Here is a 27327-nt window from a genome sequence, read left to right as displayed (position 1 = left end):
TAACTTAACTCCCGAGACCAAAAAATCACCTGGCATCTATCTTAAAGCAAATCAAACTATGGATGGCCGATTTCAAATTGAAATTCAATTCAGAAAAAACCAAATTCTTCCTGGCATGTCCGAATGACAAAATCAAAGATTCATCAATCTCCTTGAATGGTCAAGTCTTTCCTACCACAGATTCCAAAAAAATTCTGGGAGTGACACTAGACTGCAGCCTTACCCTTGAAGAACACACCGACTTACTGGTCAGAAAAAGCTTCTCCACCTTATGGAAACTAAGAACTATCAGAAAGTACTTCTACACAACCTCATTCCGCTTACTGGTGCAATCCTCCATTCTAAGCTTACTCGACTACTGTAACATCATCTATCTGTGTTCCTTTCAAAAAACCATTCAAAGACTCCGAATCATCCAAAATTCAGCAATCTGACTGATCTTTGGACTAAAAAAATGGGAACACATAACCCCCTACTACCAAAAACTTCACTGGCTGCCCATGGAAGCAAGAGTACAGTTCAAGTTTGCCTGTCTCTGTTTCAAATCCATTTTTGGTTCAGCCCCCTTATACCTGGTTCCCCATTTTATCTTAGATTGTCCATCTAGACCCATACGCAGAACTCACCTGTTTAACCTTCCAACTCTAAAGGCCTGCCGCTACAAAAGATACCTGAATAGAACACTTGTCTTCCAAGCAGGGCAACTAAATGATTGGTTGGGCATTATTATCTTGCGCTCCTCATCCTACCTAAACTTCAGAAAATTATTAAAAACTAACCTATTTAACAGATTTGTAACCTAAGACCTCTATGCCCAACCCTATTTCCCAATTTCTCTAAACCCTCCCCCTGTCTCCTACTCACCTATACTTATGGCCCCTATATACTGTACCTGTATCCTGCTTCCTACATAAATTGTACCTGGTATCCTGCTTACCTATTTAAATTGTATCTTTACTAGCTGTTTGTACCTCAAAACTACCAGGATCACTGATGTCAAGTATACCGGGGAGTCCCTCTGGGTTAACCTGGCACGAGGTAGTAAAAAATGCCTGTATCTTGGTGTGGTATACAGACCTCCAAGACAACCGGAAAACATGGACGCAGAATTAATTGAAGACATAGAGAATATAACTCTACGGGGTGACACTGTGCTGCTAGGGGACTTCAATATGCCTGACGCAGACTGGAACACATTTTCAGCAGCAACCAGCAGCAGCAGGAGGCTTCTGAACTCCATAAAAGGAGTACATCTCAGACAGATGGTAACGGAGCCCACTAGGGCCCAGACGATCCTGGACCTGGTGCTCACAAACGGGGAAAGCATCTCAGAGGTCTCGGTGGGAGATACGCTAGCCTCCAGCGACCATAACATGGTATGGTTCAACATTGGGAAAGGATCCCCTAAATCAATCACAAAAACAAAGGTGCTCAACTTTCGGGGCGCCGACTTCGCACGTATGGGAGATCACGTTCATCAGACGCTACAGGACCAAGCAGAGACCGGCAATGTGGAAACTATGTGGTCGTACCTGAAATCATCCATACACGAAGCAACTAATCGCTACATAAAATCAGTAGATAAACGGCAAAGAAACAACAAACCCCAATGGTTCACTAAAGAGATCTCACTCCTCATTAAGGAGAAGAAAAAAGCGTTTCTTTCCTACAAACGCACCCAGAGAAGAGAAACTAAAGTAGAATATAAAACCAGATCGGCAGCGGTCAAAACAGCAGTTAGGGAGGCCAAAAGTCGAGTGGAGGAAACTCTGGCAAAAAACATTAAAAAAGGGGACAAAGCCTTCTTTAGGTATATCAGCGATAGGAAAAGGAACACAGACGGTATAGTACGCCTTAGACAACCGGACGGAAACTACGCGGTGGCGGATTCAGAAAAAGCAGAACTACTAAATGAATATTTCTGCTCAGTCTTCACCTGCGAAGCACCGGGACACGGACCACAGTTGATGATAATACAAGACGTGGATGACCCGTTTCAGAACGTTGAGTTCACTCCTGGGGACGTCTACAACGAACTGGCAAGGCTAAAGGTAAACAAGGCCATGGGACCGGACAATTTACACCCAAGAGTGCTCAGAGAATTGAGAGATGTCCTGGCAGAACCGTTGGCGGTGCTCTTCAATCTCTCACTAAGTACGGGGAAAGTTCCGTTGGACTGGAAAACAGCCAATGTCGTTCCTCTACATAAAAAGGGTTGCAAGGCTGAGGCTGCAAACTATAGACCGGTAAGCCTCACCTCAATAGTGTGCAAACTCATGGAAACACTAATTAAGTATAAATTAAATACGATCCTGAACGAGGGAAATCTCCGGGATCCCAGCCAACATGGATTCACCAAGGGTAGGTCATGCCAGTCCAATCTAATAAGCTTCTTTGACTGGGTAACAAGAAGACTAGACTCAGGAGAGTCCTTGGACGTCGTGTACCTGGACTTCAGCAAAGCGTTTGACAGCGTCCCACACCGCAGGCTGCTGAACAAGATGAATTCTATGGGATTAGGAGAGACTCTAACTGCATGGGTTAAAGATTGGCTTAGTGGCAGACTTCAGAGGGTGGTGGTCAACGGTACCCTTTCTAAAATGTCAGAGGTGACCAGCGGAGTACCACAGGGTTCGATCCTGGGCCCACTCCTCTTCAACATATTCATTAGGGATCTGACTCAAGGGCTCCAAGGCAAGGTAACCTTATTCGCTGATGACGCCAAACTATGCAATGTAGTAAACGGCTATAATCTTCAGGATGCTATGGAGCAAGACCTGCATACTTTAGAAAGTTGGTCCTTGATCTGGCAGCTGGGCTTCAACGCCAAGAAATGTAAGGTCATGCATCTCGGCAACGGAAATCCTTGCAGAACTTACACCCTGAATGGAGAAACTTTAGCAAGGACTACGGCAGAACGAGACTTAGGAGTAATCATCAGTGCTGACATGAAAGCAGCCACTCAAGTGGAGAAGGCTTCATCTAAAGCACGGCAAATGATAGGCTGTATCAAGAGAAGCTTCGTCAACAGGAAACCTGAAGTCATGATGCCACTGTACAGAGCCATGGTGAGACCACATCTGGAATACTGTGTTCAATTCTGGAGGCCGCATTACCGTAAGGATGTGCTCAGAGTCGAATCGGTTCAGCGGATGGCCACCAGGATGGTCTCGGGGCTAAAGGGTCTCCCGTACGAAGAAAGACTGAGCAAATTGCAGCTCTACACTCTCGAGGAGCGTAGGGAGAGGGGAGACATGATTGAGACATTTAAGTACATCACGGGACTGGTAGAGGTGGAAGATGATATCTTTCTTCTCAGGGGACCCTAGACCACAAGAGGACATCCGCTCAAGCTCAGGGGAGGGAAGTTTCGTGGAGACACCAGGAAATACTTCTTCACGGAGAGAGTGATTGAGCATTGGAACGAGCTTCCAGTGCAGGTGGTCGAGGCACGCAGCATCTCAGACTTCAAGAACAAATGGGATACCTATGTGGGATCCCTACGAGGTCATGCCAAGGGATAGGGTCACTAGGACTGAATGAGCGGGTCAGTAGAGTGACAGTATAATTACAATTATTCTTTAGGGGGTCAGTAGATTTAAGAGGGTGGGTAAATAGTGTGGGCAGACTTGATGGGCTATGGCCCTTATCTGCCGTCATCTTTCTATGTTTCTATGTTTCTATATTCGCTGATTGTCCAGCCCTTCTTTGTTGTAAACCGCCTTGAACTACTATGGCTTTGGCGGTATATAAGAAATAAATTATTATTTAAAATTTTTGTTTGGGTTGCAGGATCCAGAATTGGATACTTCTTAAATTTAATAAAAATATTCTGGCACAAGTGTCAAACCTTAAAAAAGAATCATATTGAGCATTGGATAATAATTAATAATAATAATAATTAACTAATAAAAATTTAATTTTCCCTACCACCTAATTTCCCCATCCCGCCCCACCAACAACTTTTTCATGCCACCTGGCTGGAAAAAAAATTCTGGGGAGTGTGAGTTTGTATGTGTGTGTGTGTGTGTGTGTGGGTCAGACAACAAAAGGGGAAACCAACAAAGGCTGCAGTCAAGAGTACGAAAGCAAAAACAAGGAAAACTGCAGACAGGCATACAATGATGCAGGCAAAGTTTATTGGATAAAATGCAGTTAATAACATCACCTAGGGGCAAACAAGCCAAAGGACACGACACGGTCCGTGTTTCGGAAAACATACCTTCATCGGGGGTCCCAAATGAAGAAAGAATCAGTAACTGGAAAAATTGGGACCGTCTTAACTTTACAATCTGGTGGGCAAATTTATGCTCGATATGAAAAAATGATTGCAGAATCGTTAGGGAATATAAAAATTTTCAAGCTAATATGGGGTCCATTGACGTCTTTTGTTGATCTATTGTAGATTTGATTTTTATTGATATATTATGTGCACATCCAGGGGGAGGGAGGGAGGGTGGATTTATTTTTAAATGATTCTCTGAATTCTTGAGGAACCTTCCGATGAGGCCTGGTGCGTTGAAGATAAAATGCCAACGCCCTCTTACAGTCAAGCGTGTGAAGCGCCGTCTCGCCAGGATGGGAGTGGGGCTTCGGGAAGAACACAGGAAGGACAATGGACTGATTGAGGTGGAAGTCAGAAACAACTTTAGGTAAAAACTTAGGATGGGTGCGGAGAACCACCTTGTCGTGATGAAAGACAGTGAAAGGAGGGTCCGCAACCAAGGCTTGCAACTCCCCAATCCGCCTGGCGGAGGTGAGGGCAATTAGAAACACCGCCTTCCAAGTCAGAAATTTCAAGAGGGACTTGTTGAGTGGCTCAAACGGGGGTTTCATCAGTTGAGCCAGAACCACATTCAAATTCCACACGACAGACGGAGGCTTAAGAGGGGGACAAACCCTGAGTAACCCTTTCATGAAGCGTGTCACCAAGGGATGGAGTGACAGAGGGCGTCCCTCCAGAGGTTGGTGGAAAGCAGAAATCGCACTGAGATGAACCCGCACCGAAGTGGTTTTCAAGCCGGAGCGCGACAAATGAAACAAATATTCTAAAACCGAGGATACCGGAACTGATACCGGATCCAGGTGAAAAGACGAGCACCAGGTGGAAAACCTGGTCCATTTCTGCGCATAGCAAAGCCTCGTCGAGATCTTGCGGGAGGCTTCCAACACCTCCTTCACCGATTGAGACAGGTCCGGAGGAGTCAGGGAACAAGAAACCAGGCTGTCAGGTGCAATGACTGCAGATTGGGATGTAACATGGATCCTTGACTCTGAGACAGCAGAGAAGGAGAGACAGGCAGGGGAAGAGGCTCTCTGGCACTGAGCTGGAGCAGCAGGGAGAACCAGTGCTGACGCGGCCACCGAGGTGCTATGAGAATCATCGTGGCCGTGGACGATTTTAGGTGTACCAACGTTCGCATGATCAGAGGGAACGGAGGGAATGCGTACAGGAACCTCCCTTCCCAGTCGAGTAGGAAGGCATCCGCTTCCAGACGGTCCTGCGAGTACATCCGAGAACAATATAGTGGTAGTTTGTGTGTCTCCGGAGAGGCAAACAGATCCACCTGTGGCGTTCCCCAGCGAGCGAAAACCTCGCGTAGAACTGCTGAGTGTAGAGTCCACTCGTGCGGTTGTAGAAGTCGACTCAGTTTGTCCGCCAGGCAATTCCGTTCTCCTTGGATGTAGACCGCCCGGAGGAAGATGTTCCGGGAGGCCGCCCACTCCCAGAGGCGAAGAGCTTCGGAGCAGAGGGGCCATGACCCCGTTCCTCCCTGCTTGTTCACATAATACATTGCCACCTGATTGTCCGTGCGGACGAGGACCACCTGGTCCTGCAATATGTGAACGAAGGCTCGAAGTGCTAGGAAGATGGCCCGCAGCTCTAGCACGTTGATATGACACTGACGGTCTTCTGCCGACCACAGGCCCTGCGTGCGAAGACCGTCGAGATGGGCTCCCCACGCGTACTCCGAGGAGTCCGTGGTCAGGACCTTGCGAAAAGGCGGAGTGCGAAACAATAGCCCCATGGACAGATTTGAAGAGTCTGTCCACCAACGCAGCGATTTCCGCAAGGGCGGAGTTACCGAAATGAGGCGAGACACCGGGTCGCACTCCTGACGCCACTGGGACGCGAGGGTCCACTGAGGGATCCTCAGATGTAGCCTCGCAAACGGCGTGACATGTACCGTCGAGGCCATATGGCCCAGCAGCATCATCATGCGCTTGGCCGACACCCTCGATAGTTGGGAGACCTGGCGGCTCATCCGTACCAAGGTTTCCAACCGCTGGGTCGGCAGGTAGGAGCGTAGGCGCACCGTGTCCAGCACCGCACCTATGAATTGAAGAGACTGCGACGGCTTCAACTGAGACTTTGGAAAGTTTATCTCGAACCCGAGAGTTTGCAGGAAGGCAATCGACTGTCGGGTCGCTGAGATAACCCCCTCCCTGGTCGGGGCTTTGATGAGCCAATCGTCCAGGTAAGGGAACACATGGAGTCCACGTGACCTGAGGGCTGCTGCAACCACCACCATGCACTTCGTGAATACTCGTGGGGACGCGGCCAGGCCGAAGGGCAGTACCCTGTACTGGAGGTGGAGGTCCCCCACCTGGAATCGTAAGAATCTTCGACAGGCGGGGTGCACCGGAACATGGGTGTATGCTTCCTTCAGGTCGAGGGAGCACATCCAGTCCCCTTCCCCCAAGAGGGGGTACAAAACCGGGAGAGATAGCATTCGAAACTTCTCCCGGGCCAGGAATTTGTTGAGCTTCCTGAGGTCCAGTATGGGGCGCAGGTCCCCGGTCTTTTTTGGGACCAAAAAGTAGCGGGAGTAAAACCCCGTACCCCACTGGTCCTTGGGGACCGGCTCGACCGCCCGAAGCTTCAAGAGGGCTTTGGCTTCGGTTATAAGGGTCGGTAGCTGCGAACGGTTGCAGGGGACTAAACTTGGAGGACTGTCCGGCGGCGAGGACACAAAGTTGAGCGAGTAGCCCTCGGAGACGATCCGGAGCACCCAAGCGTCTGAGGTAATCCCGGTCCATGCCTCCCGGAAGGACCGAAGACGGCCACCGATAGGAAGGGGTTCCTGTGAAAGTGCGGAGGGGAACCCGCCCCGTCCGCTCAGCCCGTCAAAAGGAAGGCGCGGGCTTAGAAGGGCCCTGCGCCTGGGCTTGGGTTTGTCCCCCTCTGCCTCGCTGAGACGGACGTCTCGGAGGCGGTCTCGAGAAAGCCGGGGTCGACTTCTGAGGGTATCGGCGCGGCGGAGGCCGAAAGGGTTTCTGCGGCGGGGGTCTAGGTTTGGGGCGGACCAGGGATGCTAGAGAGCGCTCCTGTTCCGACAAGCGTTTGGTCGCCGCATCCAATGACTCGTCGAATAACTCGGACCCCACACAAGGCAAGTCTGCCAGGCGTTCCTGCAGGTTTGGGTCCATGTCGAGGGTGCGAAGCCAGGCCAAGCGGCGCATGGCCACCGCGAGGGCCGACACCCTCGAAACCAGCTCAAAGGCGTCGTACACTGCGTGGAATAGGTACAACCGCAATTGAGACAGGTTGGACATAAACTTATCGAATCCTGCTCTTTGGGAGTCCGGTAACGAGTTTCGATATTGAGGAAGGTCCTTCACCATACCACGCAAATAGGAGGAAAAGGTGAAGGCGTAATTTAGAACCCTGGTGGCCATCAGGGAATTTGAATAGAGGCGACGGCCAAACTTGTCCAGGGTCCGCCCCTCCCTGCCTGGTGGAACCGCCGCAGAAACCCGTGAGGGCTGTGATTTTTTAAGAGCAGACTCCACCAGAAGAGACTGATGTGAGAGCTGCGCCTTATCGAACCCTTTAGGGGGAATCGTCCTATACTTCGATTCCATTTTTGAAGGCACAGACGTGACTGTAAGAGGGTTTGACAGGTTATTCAGCCAGGTTTGCAGAAGGACACTGTTGAGAGGGAGTCTAGGCACCTCCCTAGGAAGAGTGGGGAGGTCCTGTTCCTCCAAAAATTCTTTGGAATACCGAGAGCCTACCATCAGGTCAATCCCCAGGGCTTGGGCCATGTCCTGAACGAAGGATGAAAATGAGGACGGCCTAGCCTGGGGAGACGGGGTTCTCGACCGCCCCACCGAGGAGAGGGGGGAAGCCTCATGGGAATAATGAGGATCCCTAACCGATCCCGAATCCCAGGATCCCCTCTCGAGGGCCCTCGAGGGGGAAGGGGAAGTTATCCTCCTCGCAGAGCCCTTGGGTGAGGACCCAGGGGTTCGTGGGACACTCTCCCGTTTCCTCGGCGAGCCGGCCCGGGAAGACTTCCCATGAGGTGAGCGGAGGAGCCTCGGGTTGTCGAGGCGCAACTCCGACACCTGCAGCGCCTCGCCCCCGAACGACGAGGAGCGGTCGCGCCGAGGCGAGCCTCGGGGTCGCTTAGACTTCCTCGATCGACGCCCCGTCCGAGGTCGCGTCGAGGGCGAGGCGTGTCTGGAAGACCCGGAGGAAGAGGAGGAAAGACGGCGCACTCTGCGCGACTTTTCCTTGGGCCTTACACTCCGCTCAGGGGGTTCCCCCGAGGTCGAGGTCCGGGGCGGGGCCGAGACCGAGGCGAACGGGGCCACCGTACCCGAGACCGAGGTCGCCGAGGTCAGGGCTCCCGAGGGAGCCGAGGCCGGGGCCTCCGAGACCGAAGGCGCCCCGGCCGAGGTCGAGGCCGCCGGAACCGCAGCACGCTGCAACACTTCCAGGGCTCCCGACAGCTCCGATGAGATCAGAGCTCGGAGGAGATCCTGGAAGGCCGGAATCCCCACGAAGGTGGGGAGTTCCGAGTCCGGGGCACACTCCCTGGAGGGCGACCTCGGTCTCGAGTATTCCCTCGGGGTGTGCGGGGCCGGGGTCGACCCACCCGCCTTGGCCTGACTCGAGGATGGCTTCTTTGCTGAAGGGGATGGAACAGAGGACTTACCCGAAGCTTGCTTCACTGACGACGCCTTCGAGGAAGAGGGCCGAGGCGAGGCCGAGGCCCCCGAGGACGCCAAGGCCGAGGTCAAGGCCGGGGCCGGAGCCGAGGCCGACGTCGAGGCCTTAGGTGCGTCGACGGCGAACAATTCGGCCATTCTTGCCTTACGGCGACGGAGGGCCTTGTTTTGGAAGGTAGCACAGCGATCACACGAGTCTGTCGGATGTTCGGGCCCAAGACAGACAATGCACCACCGGTGAGGGTCGGTGATGGAAAGCAACCTTTCACACCGGCTGCACTTTTTGAATCCCGTAACAGGACGGGACATCCACGAAGAAAAAGAAGAAGGCCGGGAACGAACCGACGTCCCGCGGCCACGGATTCCGGGAGCCCCCGGAGTCCGATGAAAAACGAAAGACTTTTTTTTTTTTTTTTTGAAAAGAACCGAAAGGAAAAACAGCACCGCGAACTAATTCGAAGGGAAAAACAAACTAAACGCGGCAGCTAGAAGGCAAAAACACTGGAGCTCAGATCCACAGGGCTTTCTTGCTCCGCGGAAAAATTTGAACTGAGGACCACGAGGTGGGATGCGCCCTCTAGTGGGCGAGAAGGCACGCACATGCGTGGTGCAGTGTGCAAACTTGAAACTTCAATCAAGTTTGCTTGAAAAGCTGTCCGCGCCGGGGCTCCGTAGATGACGTCACCCACATGTGAGAATATCATGCCTGCTTGTCCTGGGATAACAGCTTCTTTGACTGGGTGACAGGCAAGCTGGATGTTGGGAAGTCCCTGGACATCGTATACCTGGACTTTAGCAAAGCATTTGATAGCATACCACACCGCAGGTTGCTGAGCAAGATGAGTTCTATAGGATTGGGCGACACATTGACGAAATGGGTTGGGAACTGGCTTGGAGATAGGCTTCAGAGGGTAGTGGTGAACGGCACCCCCTCCAAAATGACGGAGGTGATCAGTGGAGTGCCGCAGAGCTCGGTCTTGGGCCCGATCCTATTCAACATCTTTATAAGAGACTTGGCAGAAGGGCTCCGAGGTAAAATAACATTATTCGCCGATGACACCAAACTAAGCAATGTAGTGGGCAAAAGCACAACGGACAAAAATCCAATGCCCGACAACATGATGCACGACCTACTCCTACTGGAGCGCTGGTCTAGGACCTGGCAACTCAGCTTCAATGCCAAAAAATGCAAAGTCATGCACCTGGGCAGCTAAAATCCATGCAAGACTTATACCCTTAATGGCGAGATCCTAACAAGATTTGTAGCAGAACGAGACTTAGGGGTGATCGTCAGTGAGGACATGAAGGCTGCCAATCAAGTGGATCAAGCTTCATCCAAGGCAAGGCAAATCTTAGGTTGCATACGCAGGGGTTTCATCAGCCGTAAGCCTGAAGTCATTATGCCATTGTATAGATCCATGGTGAGGCCCCACCTGGAATACTGTGTGCAATTCTGGAGGCCGCATTATCGCATGGATGTGCTGAGACTGGAGTTGGTCCAGAGAATGGCCACCCAGATGGTCTCGGGACTCAAGGATCTCCCTTACGAGGAACGGCTAGATAAATTGCAGCTATACTCACTCGAGGAACGCAGAGAGAGGGGAGACATGATCGAGACGTTCCAAGTATCTCACGTGCCACATCTAGGCGGAAGAAGATATCTTCTTTTTCAAGGGTTCCACGGCAACAAGAGGGCATCCGTGGAAAATCAGGGGCGGGAAACTGCACGGTGACACCAGGAAATTCTTTTTCACTGAAAGGGTGGTTGATCGCTGGAATAGTCTTCCACTTCAAGTGATTGAGGCCAGCAGCGTGCCTGATTTTAAGGCCAAATGGGATCGACACGTGGGATCTATTCACAGAGTAAAGGTAGGGGAGGGTCATTAGGGTGGGCAGACTAGATGGGCCGTGGCCCTTATCTGTCGTCTATTTCTATAATAGAATACCATTACACTGTTAAGGCTCAATGTCAGAAGATCACCGCCTAATCAGAAGGGAGCATCACACTCAGGCTTCAGAGGTGTACTGCCATAGAAATGATAAGTAGTAGTAATACTGCTGCACACCTCAGCACATCTACCATGTCCTCTCTCATACCTTAGTGGCCAACGAGCAAAGCAACAATTTGAATATCTCACCTAACAGACCTAGCTTTTCCTACATCTAATTTAACAGAGTCACTTAATGGGTCTTACCTATTCCAGGCACCAGTTTGCAGCAGCATTTTAGATTAAGTTTTTATATGCTTGTTCTTTTTAGAGTAATATCATTCAGAAACACAAACTAAATCTCCACTAAGAAAATAATCCACAAACCAGGTGAGATGCATTTTTGGCCCTTTTCTTGTGGAATTAGAGTACACATATCTATTTTAGTGCTTTCACATTTCAAATTCATTAGTTATATGTTCTCATCTAGAGAAAACTAACTAGCTGTGAAAACTGAAATCAATCTTTAACCCCCTTCCCCCACCCCCCCAAAAAACCAAACCAAAATAAAGAAATGTACAGATCACCGAGGGTGCTTAAGTTGGTATTTTTTCAAGCCACGAAACCACTACATAATAAATGATATAGATCAGTGTTTTTCAACCTTTTTACACCCGTGGACCGGCAGAAATAAAAATTATTTTGTGGACCGGCAAACTACTAAGACTGAAATTTAAAAAAAACACATTTCCACCCCGTCTCCGCGAGCTCGGACCCCGCAAACCTTCTGATCCCATCTGCACAAGCTGCAGTTATGATTTTATATTGAACGTATTTTATTAAAGTATAAAAAGAAACAATATTCTGTACAATTGTCATTTTATAAATACAAATATACAGAGCAAGGACCAACAAAACCCCTGTCTCCCCTCCCCTTCACATATATCCCCTCTACTATCAAGAAAACTGAACAAACCAAATTATTACAGAATGCTACACAAAAATATCATGCTAACAGAATACTGCAGTCACACATGACAGGAATAGTGTTAGGGGAGTGCCCCCTTGTCAGAGAGAGCCCTAAGCCAGCTGGAAGCTAAAGAAGCACTGCCTGGGCTTTGCAGTTCCCAAGTTCCCAGTTATGTCTTTAGCAGGATAAATATTTCAAATCTGATATATTCTAATGACAAAATAGAAATAAAATTATTTTTTTCTACCTTTTGTTGTCTCTGGTTTCTGCTTTTATCTTCTTTTCACTCTTTTCCTTCCAGTGTCTACCCTGTCTCTTCAATCCAGCATCTGCCCATTCCATCCACTGTCTGTCCCTTCCATCCACTGTCTGTCTCCCCCTGCCATCTCTCCTCTAGACCCCTCCCTTTGCTCTGGCATCCATCATCTTCCCTCTGTTCCCTCATGGTCTGGCATCTTTCTCCTTTCATCTCTCTCTTCTCCTCCGCTCAGATCTGATCTCTGTCTCCTTCCCCGTTCTCTGGCATCTCTTTCTCCTCTCTCTCTTCCCTTTCTTTCTCTAGTCTTCCTTCTTTATTTTCTGCTTCCGTCTAAATTAAATTCTTTTACTATGCAGTCCTCAGTTTCCTTCTTTTCACTGTGTCTACCCACAGCAAGCAACCCCTTTCTTTCACCCCTCCACTATCTCACTATCTTCTTCCACCATCCAGCATGTCCTTTTTCTTTATCCCTCCTTCCATTCAGTATGTGTTCTCTTTTCTCCACGTCCATTCAGCATTTGCTCTCCCTTCTCCCCACTTCCATCATCTGCCCTATTCTCTCTCCCCACTTCCATCATCATCTGCCCTCTTCTCTCTCCCCCTTCTCCCCACTTTCATCATCTGCCCTTTCTCTTTCCCCCCACTTCCATCATCTGCCCCTTCTCCCCACTTCCATCATCTGCCCCCTTCTCTCAATCTCTCCATCCACCACAGGCCCATCTCTCTCGCTTTCTCTCACCTTACTTTCAGATTTTGGCTACAAGATCGGCAACGCCCCTCCGCCCCCACGATGACACTCAAGATCGGCAACGGGCCTCCTTCTCCCCCCGGCATCAACTGCACTTCAGATCGGCAACGCAGTGCTCAGTCCAAAGCTTCCCTCTGACTCGAACTGCATGGGTGGAAACAGGAAGCTGAGTCAGGGGGGAAGCTTTGGGCTTAGCACTGCATTGCCGATCTGAAGTGCTGTTGATGCCGGGGAGAGAAGACGGCCCGTTGCCGAACTTGAGTGCCGTTGCGGGAGGGGGGAGGCCCGTTGCCGATCTTGAGTGCCGGGGAGAACCCGTTGCCGATCTTGAATTGCTTTGCGGGGGGAGGGGAGGGAGCCGATGCCGCTCATCGCCATTACAGCCCAGACGCTGCCGATGGCCCCAATCCGATCTTGCCGGCCCTGCGCAGATTGGCAGGAATTTTCTGCGAACCGGCACCGGTCTGCGGACCAGCTGTTGAAGAACACTGATATAGATGATGTATTTAAAATTTTATAGTAACATTTTAAATTCTTCCAAATTCAATTTACCTGCCCCCCATTTAACAGTGTTATGTGTAATTACTTGCCTAAGACCGATTTAATAGAACATGAAACCCTTTAAACCCCCTTTTCTATCAACTATTGCTGATTGACCACAAAGCACACCCGGAAGTTTTGGAAACTCACTGAGTTGGTCTTCCCATATAAATGCCTGGAGTTGGAGTATGTGCCCGCTTGGTGATGGAATAATCTACTCGAATCCTCCGCCCATCTAGTTCCATTCCATTTGCGTGTTCCATCGCCTTGAAAAAACGAGCAAAAATTTTTCATTAAAGTCTGCGCTAAACATAACTCTCATAAATATTCTTTTACAAAAGCAGTGGGGGGAAGGGGATAGTATTTATATGAAAAAAATAAGCACCAAATCAAGCTGCTACTTAAATGAAGTGGGGTAATATTCTCACTCATCAAAATTATCAGATAGGTGTTCTAAATCTGCAAACTTGTTTGGCATGTAGTATGTGCATTTGGATGTGTACTGGTATTTTGGTCTGACATAAAGAACGCCTCTGAACACAGCGTTGAAATGTCATTTAAGTTGTAGGGTCATCTACAATAAGTGATTAGTTTACCACTTTGTTACTATTGGATTTACTGTTATTCCTTTGGAGTTCATTTGTTCACTTCATTTCTTCACTTCATTTGTTTCTTCCTACTTCCCTAAGCGTTTGAATAACTCTTAGGTAACTCTTTGTACTTTAAGTTTTGTTCGTCAGCTTATCAGCATACATAAAACTAGTCAATAAGACAAGCCTCGTACACAAAACATATCTTTCTGAAGAAAAAAAAAGCCTTTCAAATGTTAAAAACGCAGACCAGCATGCTCCCTGCAGGTTGCACATGGCAAATCAGCTGCCATTTTATGCTAGTTGCTATCTCACTTAAATGGATTACTCCAACAATGCTGAGTAAAATGGTAGGTTCAGCTTAATTATATCATTTCTCTAAAGCTGTTGCGGTATGTGCTAGTCTATTCTGTGCTGTCCTTTTACGCCATCATTCAATAAGCATTTAAAAGCAAAGTGTTTATTCAATTATTGGTATCTGTATCAGGTTAGGTTTAAATATTAACATACAAAGTTAACCATATTAAACATATGCATTCATATGTCAGATCCGCACTTTGGCCCAATTAAAAATTTTTTTTTTTTAGAAAAGAACTCTAAAATGTCACATTTTCTGCCATATATTTAAATACACAAAATAGCACAGTTACTTACCGTAACAGGTGTTATCCAGGGACATCAGGCAGATCTTCAACATATGGGTGACGTCATCCGCGGAGCCCCAATGTGGACAGCTGCAAAAGCCATTTTGCTTGAAGAACTGTAAAAAGTTTGCAACCGACTGCACTGCACATGCGCGAGTGCATTCCTGCCCGATGTAGGGCGCGTGTCTCCTCAGTTCTAGTTTTTCCGCAAAGCCAAGAAGTCCTTCAGGTTCAGTGTGCAAACTAGTGCCTTCTTTCTCCCTGTTGTTTACCCTTTGGGTTATTTTTTTCGTAGTTTTTGAGCACTTGAGCTTTTTTCTCTTCTTCGTTAACATCGAGACACAGCTCTCCTTCTTTGAGGCAAAAATGTTCCAGGTATTGCTCGGTTTCCTCGGAGCATAAACAGAGATGTCCTCATGATTCCAAACATGGATCCAGTCTGTCCCAGCATTCTACCCTAACTTTACAGTCTGGGAAGCATTGCTCAAAATCTAGACAAATTTCTCCTGTATGTACGAAGGAAATCTCTATCACCTACATCCTCTACTCATCGATCCAGAAAATAAGAACATAATAGCAGCCTTACTGGGTCAGATCAATGGTCCATCAAGCCCAGTAGCCCGTTCTCACAGTGGCCAATCCAGGTCACCAGTACCTGGCCAAAACCCAAGGAGTAGCAATATTCCATGCTACCAATCCAGGGCAATCAGTGGCTTCTCCCATGTCTTTCTCAATAACAGACTAGGGACTTTTCTTCCAGGAACTTGTCCAAACCTTTCTTAAAACCAGCTACACTATCCGCTCTTACCACATCCTCTGGCAACGTGTTCAAGAGCTTAACTATTCTCTGAGTGAAAAAAATATTTCCAACTATTGGTTTGAAAAGTATCTCTGTAACTTCATCGAATGTCCCCTAGTCTTTGTAATTTTTGACAGAGTGGAAAATCGATCCACTTGTACCCGTTCTACTCCACTCAAGATTTTGTAGACTTCAATCATATCTCCCCTTAGCCATCTCTTTTCCAAGCTGAAGAGCCATAACCGTTGTAGTCTTTCCTCATACAAGAAGAGTTCCATCCCCTTTACCATCTTGATCGCTCTTCTTTGAATCTTTTCAAGCGCCACTATATCTTTCTTGAGATAAGGAGTCCAGAACTGAACGCAATACTCCAGATTAGGTTGCACCATGGAGCGTTACAAGGGCATTATAACATTCTTAGACTTGTTAACCATCCCTTTTTTAACAATTCCTAGCATACTGTTTGCTTTTTTGGCCGCCACTGTACATTGGGTGGAAGGTTTCTACGATGATACCCAGATCCTTTTCTTGGGCGGTATTCCCCAAGGTAGACCCTAGCATCCATTAACTGTGATTCAGGTTTTTCTTTCTAATGTGCATCACTTTGCATTTGTATACATTAAATTTCATCTGCCATTTGGACGCCCATAGAAACATAGAAATAGACGGCAGATAAGGGCCACGGCCCATCAAGTCTGCCCACTCCAGTGATCCTCGCTATCTATCTTTGCGGATAGATCCCACATGTCTATCCCATCTGGCCTTAAAATCCGCCACACTGGTGGCCTCAATAACCCGAAGTGGAAGACTATTCCAGCGATCAACCACCCTTTCAGTGAAGAAGAACTTCCTAGTGTCACTGTGCAGTTTCCCGCCCCTGATTTTCCACGAATGCCCCCTTGTTGCCGCGGGACCCTTGAAGAAGATGTCTTCTTCCACCTTGATGCGGCCCGTGAGATATTTGAATGTCTCGATCATATCTCCCCTCTCTCGACGCTCCTCGAGTGAGTAGAGCTGCAAATTCCCCAACCGCTCCTCGTACGGGAGCTCCCTGTTTCCTAAGGTCCGCCTGCAATTTTTCACAATCCAAATGCATTTTAACAACTATGAACAGTTTAGTATCATCTGTAAATTTAATCACCTCACTCGTCGTTCCAATTTCCAGATCATTTATAAATGAGTTAAATAGCATGGGTCTCAGTACAGACCCCTGCGGCATGCCACCGTTTACTCTCCTCCATTGAGAAAAATGACCATTTAACTCAACCCTCTGTTTTCTATCCGATAACCAATTCCTAATCCACAACTGAACTTTGCCACCTATACTATGACACTTTAATTTTCTCAGGAGCCTCTCGTGAGGAACTTTATCAACAGCTTTCTGAAAATCTAGATACACTATATCAACCGGCTCACCTATATCCACATTTATTCACATCTTCAAAGAAGTCATACAAATTGGTGAGGCAAGATCTCCCTCGGCTACATCCAAGCTGACTCAGTCTCATTAAATCATGCTTGTCTATGTGTTCCACAATTTTATTTTTTATAATCGTTTCTTCCATTTTGCCCGGCACTGAAGTGAGGCTTACTGGTCTAATTTCCCATATCTCCCCTGTAGTAGAAAGTTGCGCGGGGACAGAAATACCACCCGTCCCCGCCAAAGTCCCACCCGTCCCCACCCGTCCCCGTGAGGAATCCCTCCATCCCCACCCGTCCCCGTGAGGAATCCCCTCCGTCCCCACCCGTCCCCGTGAGGGATCCCCTCCGTCCCCGCCCGTCCCTATAAACTTCAGAAATAGTTATTTCATTTAATTATGCTACTGAATTAAAGGCTCTGGTAGAAACCCATTTACAAATAAGCAAAAAGACTTTATTAATTTGAAAATATTAATTGGGAAGAATACATACTTTGTAAACGGGTTTCTACCAGAGCCTCTAATGTTTATAAATTTTTATCAACACAACTAATATACTTCTTTATCCTGAAGCAAAAAAAAAAAAAAAAAAGAAATAGAATTATTTTCCTACCTTTGTTGCCTGGTTTCTGCTTTCCTCATGTTCTCATTCAATTCCTTCCATCCACTGTCTCTCTTCCTTCTGCATCTTCCATTTGCTCTGTTACTGTGCCTCTCCCTTTCTTCCCCCTTCCAAATTGGTCTGGCACCCATCTTCTTCTCTCTGCTCCCCCCATAGTCTGGCATCTGTCTTCTTCCCTGCCAGCACCTTCTCCCTACTCTCTCTTCCTCATTTCCTTTCAGTGTCCTTCTCCCCCCCATCTTCCCCATGTCCTTTCAGCGTCCTTCTCCCTCTCTGTCTTCCCCATGGCCTTTCAGCATCCTTCTCCACCCCTTTGTCTTCCCCATGTGCTTTCAGCATCCTTCTCCCCCCTCTGTCTTCCACAAGTGCTTTCAGAGTCCTTCCCCCCCCCCGCCCTTCCCATGGCCTTTCAGCGTCCTTCTCCACCCCTTTGTATTCCCCCATGTGCTTTCAGCGTCCTTCTCCCTCCTCTGTCTTCAAGTGCTTTCAGAGTCCTTCCCCCCCCTCCTGTCTTCACCACGGCCTTTCAGCGTCCTTCTCCCCCCTCCTTCTCTACCGCCCCGGGTGCAGCATAGTCGGCCAGGTCCCCTTACTTTTGTGGCACTTCCCCGACCGACCGACAACAGCCCCGGTCCGACAAACCTCCCTGCCCTTAACCGCGAATCTAAATTACCTTCTTACAGATGCTGTAAGAAGGTAATTTAGATTCGCGGCTACAGGGCAGGGAGGATTGTCGGACCCGGGCTGTTATCGGTCGGTCGGGGAAGTGCCACAAAAGTAAGGGGACCTGGCCGGCTGTGCTGCAACCGGGGCGGACCGGACCGCCCCCCTCCCTTGGTAGCCACTCGAACCGCGAGGCTACTCTCCTTCTCCTTACCTGCCCTGCCTGCAGCACAGAGCTGAACGGAAGTCTTCACGACGTCAGCGCTGACGTCGGAGGGAGGGAGGGCTTTGTTTAAGCCCTCCCTCCCCTCCGACGTCAGCGCTGACGTCGGGAAGACTTCCGTTCGGCTCTGTGCTGAAAGCAGAGAAGGTAGGGAGAAGAAGAGCCGCGTGACTGAGTACATCCAGCCCCGCGACCCTCGGAGGCGTCCCCATGGGATCCCCGCGACCCTAGGGGGCGTCCCCACGGGATCCCCGCGACCCTAGGGGCGTCCCCACGGGATCCCCGTGACCCGAAGGGGGAACCCGCGGGTCCCGCGGGATTCCCGTCGTCCCCGTTCAGCTCTCTACCCTGTAGCCCTTTTTAAAAATCGGCGTAACATTGGCCACTCTCCAATCTTCAGGTACTACAGACAATTTTAGCAACAGGTTACAGATCACTAACAGCAATTTCATGTTTAAGCTCTTTTAGTACCCTGGAATGTATACCATCCAGTCATGGTGATTTATCACTTTTTAACTTATCGATTTGGCTTAGTACATTTCCCAGATTCACTGAGATTTCTTTCAGTTCCTCCACATCATCACCCTTGAAAACCATTTTCAGTTTAGGTAAAGACAGAAGCAAAAAATTCATTCAGTCTTTCTGCTATGGCCTTACCCTCCATGATATTCCTCTTCATCTTTTCTAGAGGATTCAGATATTCATTACAAGTATACACAATCGGTATCTATTTCTTCGGCAGAGATTTCTGATTCTCAGGTGGAGGGGTCTCATCACTGTTTCTCCTAGAGACACTTCTCCAGAACCTTCACAAGATTCATCCAACAGATAGGTAAGGACCTTAAGGTCGCTTTGCAGGCTGATTCTAAGCACTCCAAGGAGTTTCAGAAGGAGCTGGAATTAACACATCCTCCTAAAGAACTTCTCAAGCTTCCTATAAATGGAATCTTGAAACATACTTTTCATACCAACTTTGACACACCTTATTCAGTGCCAGCAATTCCTGCAAAACTGGACTCTTGATATAAGGTTATTCCTATAACAATGTTTGAAAAACCACAATTATCCCACCAGTCCTTGGTGGTAGAGTCTACTCTCAAAAAATCCTCCTCTTCTAGGGTATATGCTACAGTACCTCCAGGACGAGAGGGGAGATTTAAGACAAGTCTGATAGGAGATTATATCAAAATTCTATGATGGCTAACAGTTTTAAATTATGATTTCTACTTTACATCTTAAAATTCTGGATAATGACCATGCCTCTTTATTTCAAGTCTGCCTGAACATAAACTTAAAAACATGTACAGAACTCTCACACAGCTCCGAGTCCATCTAGTCCAGTCTTCCTACGATGCTTTTGAATTAACATCAAGGGTATCAGCTATCTCTGTAGCCATGAGATGTTTGGCATGGCTGAGAGTAAATAATATGGACCCTAACCTACCGGATCACTTAGCGAATATTCCTTGTCTGGGGTCGGAACTCTTTGTGGACTCTATTGAAAATGCTACCAAGAAACTTTTGGAGCATGAAAAATAGTTTTCTTCCTTGCTTTGGCCTAAGCCTACGGCATCTCGGGGGCATAAACTGCCTCCTTACTATCAACAGCGTTACTCTGCAAAATCTACACCCATATGCTCGTGCACCACCTAAACAAACGGCTCGTTAGCAGCGTCCTCAGAAAGCTCAAACACCTGCTGCATCAAAGTCAAATCAGTTTTTTGACCAGTTTCTACAGAGCATAATCTCAATACCTGTGTCCCTGTCTCCCCCTCTTCCCATCGGGGGTCACCTGCTTCATTACTATCATCGCTGGACATGCTTATCATCATAAAAGTAGGATACTCTCTTCGTTTTCTTCAAGTTACATAAGAACATAAGAAATGCCGCTGCTGGGTCAGACCAGTGGTCCATCGTGCCCAGCAGTCCGCTCCCGCGGCAGCCCCTCGATCAATGACCTGAGCCCCAACTAAGTCTAGCCTTACCTGCATACGTTCTAGTCTAGCAGGAACTTGTTTAACTTTGTCTTGAATCCCTGGAGGATGTTTTCCCCTATGACAGCCTCCGGAAGAGCATTCCATTTTTCCACCACACTCTGGGTGAAAAAGAACTTCCTAACGTTTGTACGGAATCTATCCCCTTTTAACTTTAGAGAGTGCCCTCTTGTTCTCCCTACCTTGGAGAGGGTGAACAACCTGTCTTTATCTACTAAGTCTATTCCCTTCATTATCTTGAAGGTTTCAATCATGTCCCCTCTCAGTCTCCTCTTTTCAAGCGAGAAGAGGCCCAGTTTCTCTAATCTCTCGCTGTACGACAACTCCGCCAGCCCCTTAACCATTTTAGTTGCTCTTCTCTGGACCTTTTCAAGTAGTACCACCAGATCATCCATCAAGAGAGTTTCCTTCCAACCCTCTTCAGACCTCCCTTCTTCTTCAGGAAGTCAAAGCGCTGCTTGTTCTCAATGCCATCAAGAGTGTTCCTTTAAAGCAGCAGAATAGAGAATGACAAAGTGACAAAATTCATCACCGTCCCCGCGGATAACCGCGGGAAATAATCCCATATCATTTTCTAGTGTCTATTTCAACCTCGGTCCTTCTACACCAGCATTCTTCAAAGCAATGCTTGCGGGTCAATGGTTGTGCCCGATTATACTCTGATTCTTCCCTCTCTCCTTAAAGAATGACATGAAGATGGTTTCCCGCAGTTATCTGCGGAGACGGGAACGGTGTCATTCTTTACAGTAGAACACAGGATTTTATTTCCGCTACTTCCTTGTCCCGAAGACAGGGGGTCTCCGTCCAATTTTGGACCTCAGAGCACTCAACAAATTTCTCGTCAAAGAAAAATTTTGCATGCTGTCTCTTGCATCTTTGTATCCCCTGCTGGATCACAATGATTGATTATGCTCTCTGGATCTCAAGGAGGCTTACACTCACATTCCCATTCATCCAACCTCAGGTTTCAGGTGAAAAATCATTACCAATACAAGGTGCTACCTTTCGGCCTCGCAACATCGCCTAGGAGTTTTTACCAAGTGCCTGGTTGTAGTAGCAGCTTCCTTACGAAGTCCAGGTCTTTCACGTCATCACATGGGGTTACTGTAGTGACACAACAGACTATTCTGTTCTTACAGAATTTAGGTTTCAAAATTAACTTTCCCAAATCTCAACTGCAGCCCTCTCACTCTGCAATTTATTGGAGCTCTTCTGGACATAGTGCAACTCAAAGCATTTCTTCCACATCAGCGCCAGGATGCTCTTATATTGTCAATGGGTGTCCACCCTCACTTCACTCTCGGCGAGACACATGATGGTTCTTCCTAGGTCACATGGCTTCTATAGTTCATGTGACAACTTTTGGGAGACTTTACCTAAGAATTCCTTAGTGAACCCTAGCATCTCAGTTGTAACATGCATATGACTCGCTTTCTCAACGCATTTCAGTGACATCTTCTCTACGGCAATCTCTTCAATGGTGGATGCACTCTTCCAATCTGCACAAACAACTCGAAGGCTTCGGGACCAAGACACCACTTTCCAGGATCTAGCACGTGCCAACTGAGGAAGTCCCTCTGGACATTCTCCACTCCTGCTTGTGGGAAGCAGAGATCTCCAGAAGATGAGTCTCTGCCCAGGCCATGAGCACAGCCTCCTCCTGCACTGCCAGATGACTACTGCTTTCCCCCTCACGATTGACAAACCACCGCTGCGGCACTGAGCAAGAGAACAAGAACAGACCTGCCCGTCAGCAACATCTGGAATGCTAGCAATGCCAGCCGGATGGCTCTGGTCTTCAGAACATTGATTGACCATGACACCTCCTCTGGAGACCAGATGCCCTGAGCCGAGCGACCGAGACTGAGTTCCCCAACCGAGGAGCATGGTGTCCGTAAGAAGCACTGTCCACTGGGCTGATCCACACTCACTCCCTGCACAGATTGGAAGGATGGAGACACCAACGGAGATTGCAACGAAGTAACCCCTGAAGAGGAACGGGACAGTCCATATTGTGCAACTGCAGCACCACCGCTGAAGCAAAGCATATTGATGCGACCACATTTGAGCCTGGGCCCACTGAACCACATCCAGGGAGACCACCATCGACCCCAAGACCTGGAGAAAATCCTGCGCCCAAAGACACCAGGAAACCATCAGAAGGCAAATCTGTGCCTGCAACTTGACTACATAGGCCTATGGTAGGAAGACCTTCCCCAAACTGGTGTCAAAAAGAACCTCAAGGTACTCCAGGTGCTGAGACGGAGACAACTGGCTCTTAGACAGGCTGACGACCCACCCCTACAACTGCAGGAACTCCACAATCTGAGCCGTAACTCGGGAGCTCTCCTGAAAGGACTTTGCTCAGATCAACCAGTCATCCAGATAGGGGTGAACCAGAATGCAATCCTTGCGCAAGGCCACCGCCACAACCATCATAATTTTGGTGAACGTTTGCGGAGCCGTGGCCAGACCCAAAAGGCCGCGCATATAACTGATAATGCCATCCCAAGATCGCAAAGGGAAGAAACCGCTGACGGGAGGCACAAATCGGAACATGTAAGTAGTAGTGCTGCCCAATTCAGGGAAAAAAATTTCGATTCGATTCAGCCTATTGAACTGGTTTTTCGATTTGATTTTCCTGCCCAATTGGGTGTTTTTTTTCAAACATCCTGATGGGTTTATTTTATTGCCTCTTCACCCCCTTTGCCTTCTCCTAACCGCGCTGTGGTGTAAGCAAAATAAACTAACAAAAAAGACTTTTCCTCTCTCTTAAATCCTAGCTCACGTTTGTGGTCTAACACCAGCTCTAGCAGGATACACGTTTCAAATCTGACATATTGTAATCACAAAATGGAAAATAAAATTCGTTTTTCTACCTTTTGATGTGGTCATTATTCAAATCTTGTTGGACCTAGGCTCTGGTTGTCTTCTGATAACTTGCTTGCCAGGGTCTCCTTCTTTCTCCGTTCTAACCATCCATCTGCCATCTCTGTCCTCCCCTTGTTTCCCTTCCCTCCCCTGGAGGTCTGGCATCTTTCTTTTTTTTTCATCTCCATCCACAGATCCACCTTTTCTTAAATACCCTTTCATCCTCCTTCCCCACCACTCCAGGGTTCACCATCTCTCCCTTTCTTTTCCCAACTACCCTCCTATCCAGCATCTCTATCCCTCCCTCCGCACCATCCCTTGTGTCCAACTTCTCTCCCTTTCTGTTCCTTCCCTCCCTAAATCCCATTGTCCATCATCTCTCTTCCTCTCCTCTATTTTTAGACCCATTATTTCTTCTCCCCCAAAGTCCGGCAAATGCATGTCTCTTTGAACCCCCCTTCCCTCCCTACCTCCGTGTACTTCTACACCAGGGCTCCCCCCCTGAAGGCGTTCACCCCACCCCTGAAGGCCTGTCTCCCCCATGAAGGCCTATGCCACTATTCCTGGCCTGTTCCCCTTTGAAGGCCTGTTCCCCCCCCCCCCTTTGAAGGCCTGCCTGTCCCCCCTGAAGGCCTGTGACACCATCCCTGGCCTGTCCCTCCTTTGAAGGCCTGCATCCCCAAAGGACTGCGCCCCCCACCCCCCGGGAAGGCCTCCGTGTTCCCCCTGGCCTCCCCACACCATTTATTTCATAGCTGCAGTCTGCAGCGAAGATCGCGGTTACAGCGTCTTTGTAAACTTGCTTTGAGCTGTTTCCTCTGTTGCAGTCCCGCCCCTCCTCTGACATAGGAGGCAGGATCGCAGCGGAGGAAACAGCAAAAAGCAAGTTTACAAAGACGCTGTAACCATGATCTTCGCTGCAGACTGCAGCTATGAGGTAAATGGTGCGGGGAGGCAAGGGGGAACACGGAGGCCTTCCCGGGGGGGGAGGGGAAGCCAGAGATCAGCACAGCAGCACTTCCCGACTGACTCTCCCTCCTCGCCCTCTAAAGCAGGTGCGGCAGCAGCCAGCCAGCAAGAGTAGCGCTGCTGCTCCTGCTTTAGGGGGTGAGGGTCAAACGAATCGGGAAGCCGATTTTTTAGGTTTTAAATCGATTTGAGCCAGCAAGAGTAGCGCTGCTGCTCCTGCTTTAGGGGGTGAGGGTCAAACGAATTGGGAAGCCAATTTTTTTAGGTTTTAAATCGATTCGAATCATGAATCGGGCAGCACTAGCAAGTAGGCCTAAGTCAGATCGAGAAAAATCAGGAATTCCCCCGGCTGAACCGCCAGAATGACAGATTGCAGGGTCTCCATTTGACAAGATGAAAATCATAGAGCCCTTTTGACCCCTTTTAAATCCAAGATAGGCCGAAAAGACTCCCCCTTTCTTGGGCACTAAGAAGTAAATGGAATACCGGCCGGTGCAAAACACTTGAGGAGGCATTGGAATGACCACTGTGAGATCTAGTAACCTTTGAAGCGTCTGGCGAAAGGCCTGCTTCTTCAATGCTGCGAGAAAGTGATGTGGCAAGGATCGGGAAAACTCCAGAGCAGGAGTGCCCAATCGATTGATCGCAATCAACTGGTAGATCGCCAAGGCAAAGTGAGTCGATCGTGGAGCCCATCCCGGGCTCTGTGATACTCGCGTTGCCTTCACAATCTACCGGGTCGATGATCAGCCTTCCTCTCCCCGACATCAATTCTGCCGTTGGAGAGGAAGTTCTGGGCCAGCCAATCGCTGCCTGGCTTGCCCGGAACTTCCTCTCCAACGGCAGAATTGATGTCGGGGAGAGGAATGCTGGTCGGCCCGACGCAGGGAAGCAGGGAGAGCTTGGGGCAGCAGTTGCTTTGGGGCCTGTTCCCCAATGGCAGCGGAAGTGAAATGGGGGAGGGCAGGGAGAAAGAAAGAAAGGGAGCAGGCAGGGAGACAGAGGGAAAACAGAAAGGAATAAAGGGGACATGAAGGGCGGTGGCTTTGGGGCCTGTTCCCCGATGGTGGCAGCAGTGGCTTGGTGGAGGGCAGGGAGAAAGAAAGAAAAGGGGCAGGCAGGGAGACAGAAGGGAAACAGAAAAAGAGAAAGAGGGCATGAAGAGAGAAAAAAGAAAGGGAGGCAGGGAGAAAGAAAGGGCAGGGAGAGAGGAAGAAACAGTTGGGGGAGGGAATGAGGTCTGGAGGAGAGGAAGCATACAGGCTGAAAGAAGGGAAGAAAGATTGGATGCACAGTCAGAAGAAGAAAGTGCAACCAGAGACTCAAGATATCACCAGACAACAAAGGTGTGAAAAATGATTTTATTTTCAATTTAGTGATCAAAATTTTGTCTGTTTTGAGAATTTATCTCTGCTGTCTATATTTTGCACTGTGGCCCCCTTTTACTAAACCGTAATAGCGTTATTTAGCGCAGGGAGCCTATGAGCATCGAGAGCAGTGCTGGGCATTAAGCGCAGCTTCCTGTGCTAAAAACTGCTATCGTGGTTTAGTAAAAAGGGAGGGGGGTATATTTGTCTATTTTTGTATGGTTGTTACTGAGGTGACAGTGCATAGAGTCATCTGCCTTGACCTCTTTGAAAACCCCCAGGAATATAAATGATAATTAACATTTTCTCTGCGTACAGTGTGCTTTATGTTTTTAAAAAATATTATTGTTGGTAGATCATTTTGACTTGGTCATTTTTTTTTTTAATTCTTTATTCATTTTTAGAACATCAATTGTGCACAAAAGAAGATGCATTTATATAAATTATCATCATTACAGCACAATATACTTAATAGAATAAAAACAAGACTTATTTTCTCCCACTCACTTTCCAATTTACAAACACCTCATAAAAATACTTGTAATCAACCCTTCTATATTTCTTAACAAATGCCAAAACATATTTCCCTCCCCCCTCCCCAGATGTGCATGTTTCCCTCAGTTTATACAAATAAATCAATCTTTACAATATTTAGTTAATGGTTCCCAAACTTCCATAAATTTTTTATAATAACCACAGTCGTCCAGGGCAGGGGTGCATGTAATGGGTCCCGCTGGGGATTCCAGCGCAAAAGCAGAGCATTCTGTAAGTGGACGTAGATGGGCTCTGGCCCATGGGACTACATCGATCATTGAAACCATGGTCCCCAGAACCTGGAGGTATTGCCATGCTGTCAGGACTGGAAGGTCCTTGAGAAGCTGGACATAGGCAGAACACACTGTTCTGTCCTTTGTGAAATTAAACTCCTTGGTATTCCAAATCCTGTGTCGGCTCTAGGTGACACTGGTCTGGTGTCAAAACTGTTTCTTTTACAGAAGCCTCCAGATAAACTTCCCGTGGACGGGTGACGTCAAGACCCGGCAGATGAAGAGGACCATTGTCCCATGGAAGAGCTTGCGTACGGACGTAACGCCTAAAGTAATGAAAATTGGGATGCCCCAAACCCCTGGAAGGGTGGGATCTATTCACAGGATCATGGTGCAGTATGGAATGGCATGTCCAATCCACAAAGAAGAGGCCACCGCTGCCTAAACACCAGTAGCCACCAAATCAAACAGACACTTAAGGACAAAATCCACACTGGGGAGAGAATTGTGCTTGGTGTCCTGCGAGGAATCCACCTTCGGGGAAGCAAAGCACTTGTTAAAGGCAACTGCCAGGGAATAAAGCCACTCCACAGCGTAAGCATAGCACAAAGGACCCTCAGGAATCTCTTATATCTCCTTATACGCCTCCCTGAGAACTCCATTCCTCAGATAAGCTGATTATCTGTACCCTTCTCCTCAGAACTCCATTCCTCAGATAAGCTGATTATCTGTACCCTTCTCCTCCACTGCCAATTTCAGACTTCATTCCATTCATTGAGCTGCCCTGTATGTCTGGAATAAACTACTCGAATGTATCCGTCATTCCCCTTCCTTTCCCTCGTTTAAAAGCAGACCAAAAACCCACCTTTTTGATATAGCCTTCATAACTCTACTCCCCACTGCCCATTGCTCACCATGCTAGCCAGAAGATTAACCTGTTTGTCTTGTCTGTTTAGATTGTAAGCTCTTTTGAACAGAGACCGTCTCCTTTGTGACT

General features: G+C 48.2%; 1 protein-coding gene across 4 annotated transcripts in view; it reads right to left on the bottom strand.

Annotated features, from left to right (window-relative positions):
- Positions 1-27327, bottom strand: part of TRA2A (transformer 2 alpha homolog) — a 234683-nt gene that overhangs the window by 68151 nt on the left and 139205 nt on the right. For all 4 annotated transcript variants that reach the window (XM_033930863.1, XM_033930860.1, XM_033930861.1 and 1 more), the window contains exon 5: positions 13554-13669. In XM_033930863.1, the coding sequence (XP_033786754.1) occupies positions 13554-13669 (116 nt within the window). The remainder of the gene's footprint in view (positions 1-13553; positions 13670-27327) is intronic.

Source organism: Geotrypetes seraphini, chromosome 2 (genome assembly GCF_902459505.1).
Source record: "Geotrypetes seraphini chromosome 2, aGeoSer1.1, whole genome shotgun sequence".
NCBI lineage: Eukaryota > Metazoa > Chordata > Amphibia > Gymnophiona > Dermophiidae > Geotrypetes > Geotrypetes seraphini.
The sequence above is the reverse complement of the archived record's forward strand: the minus strand, read 5'-3'. Positions and strand labels throughout refer to the sequence as shown.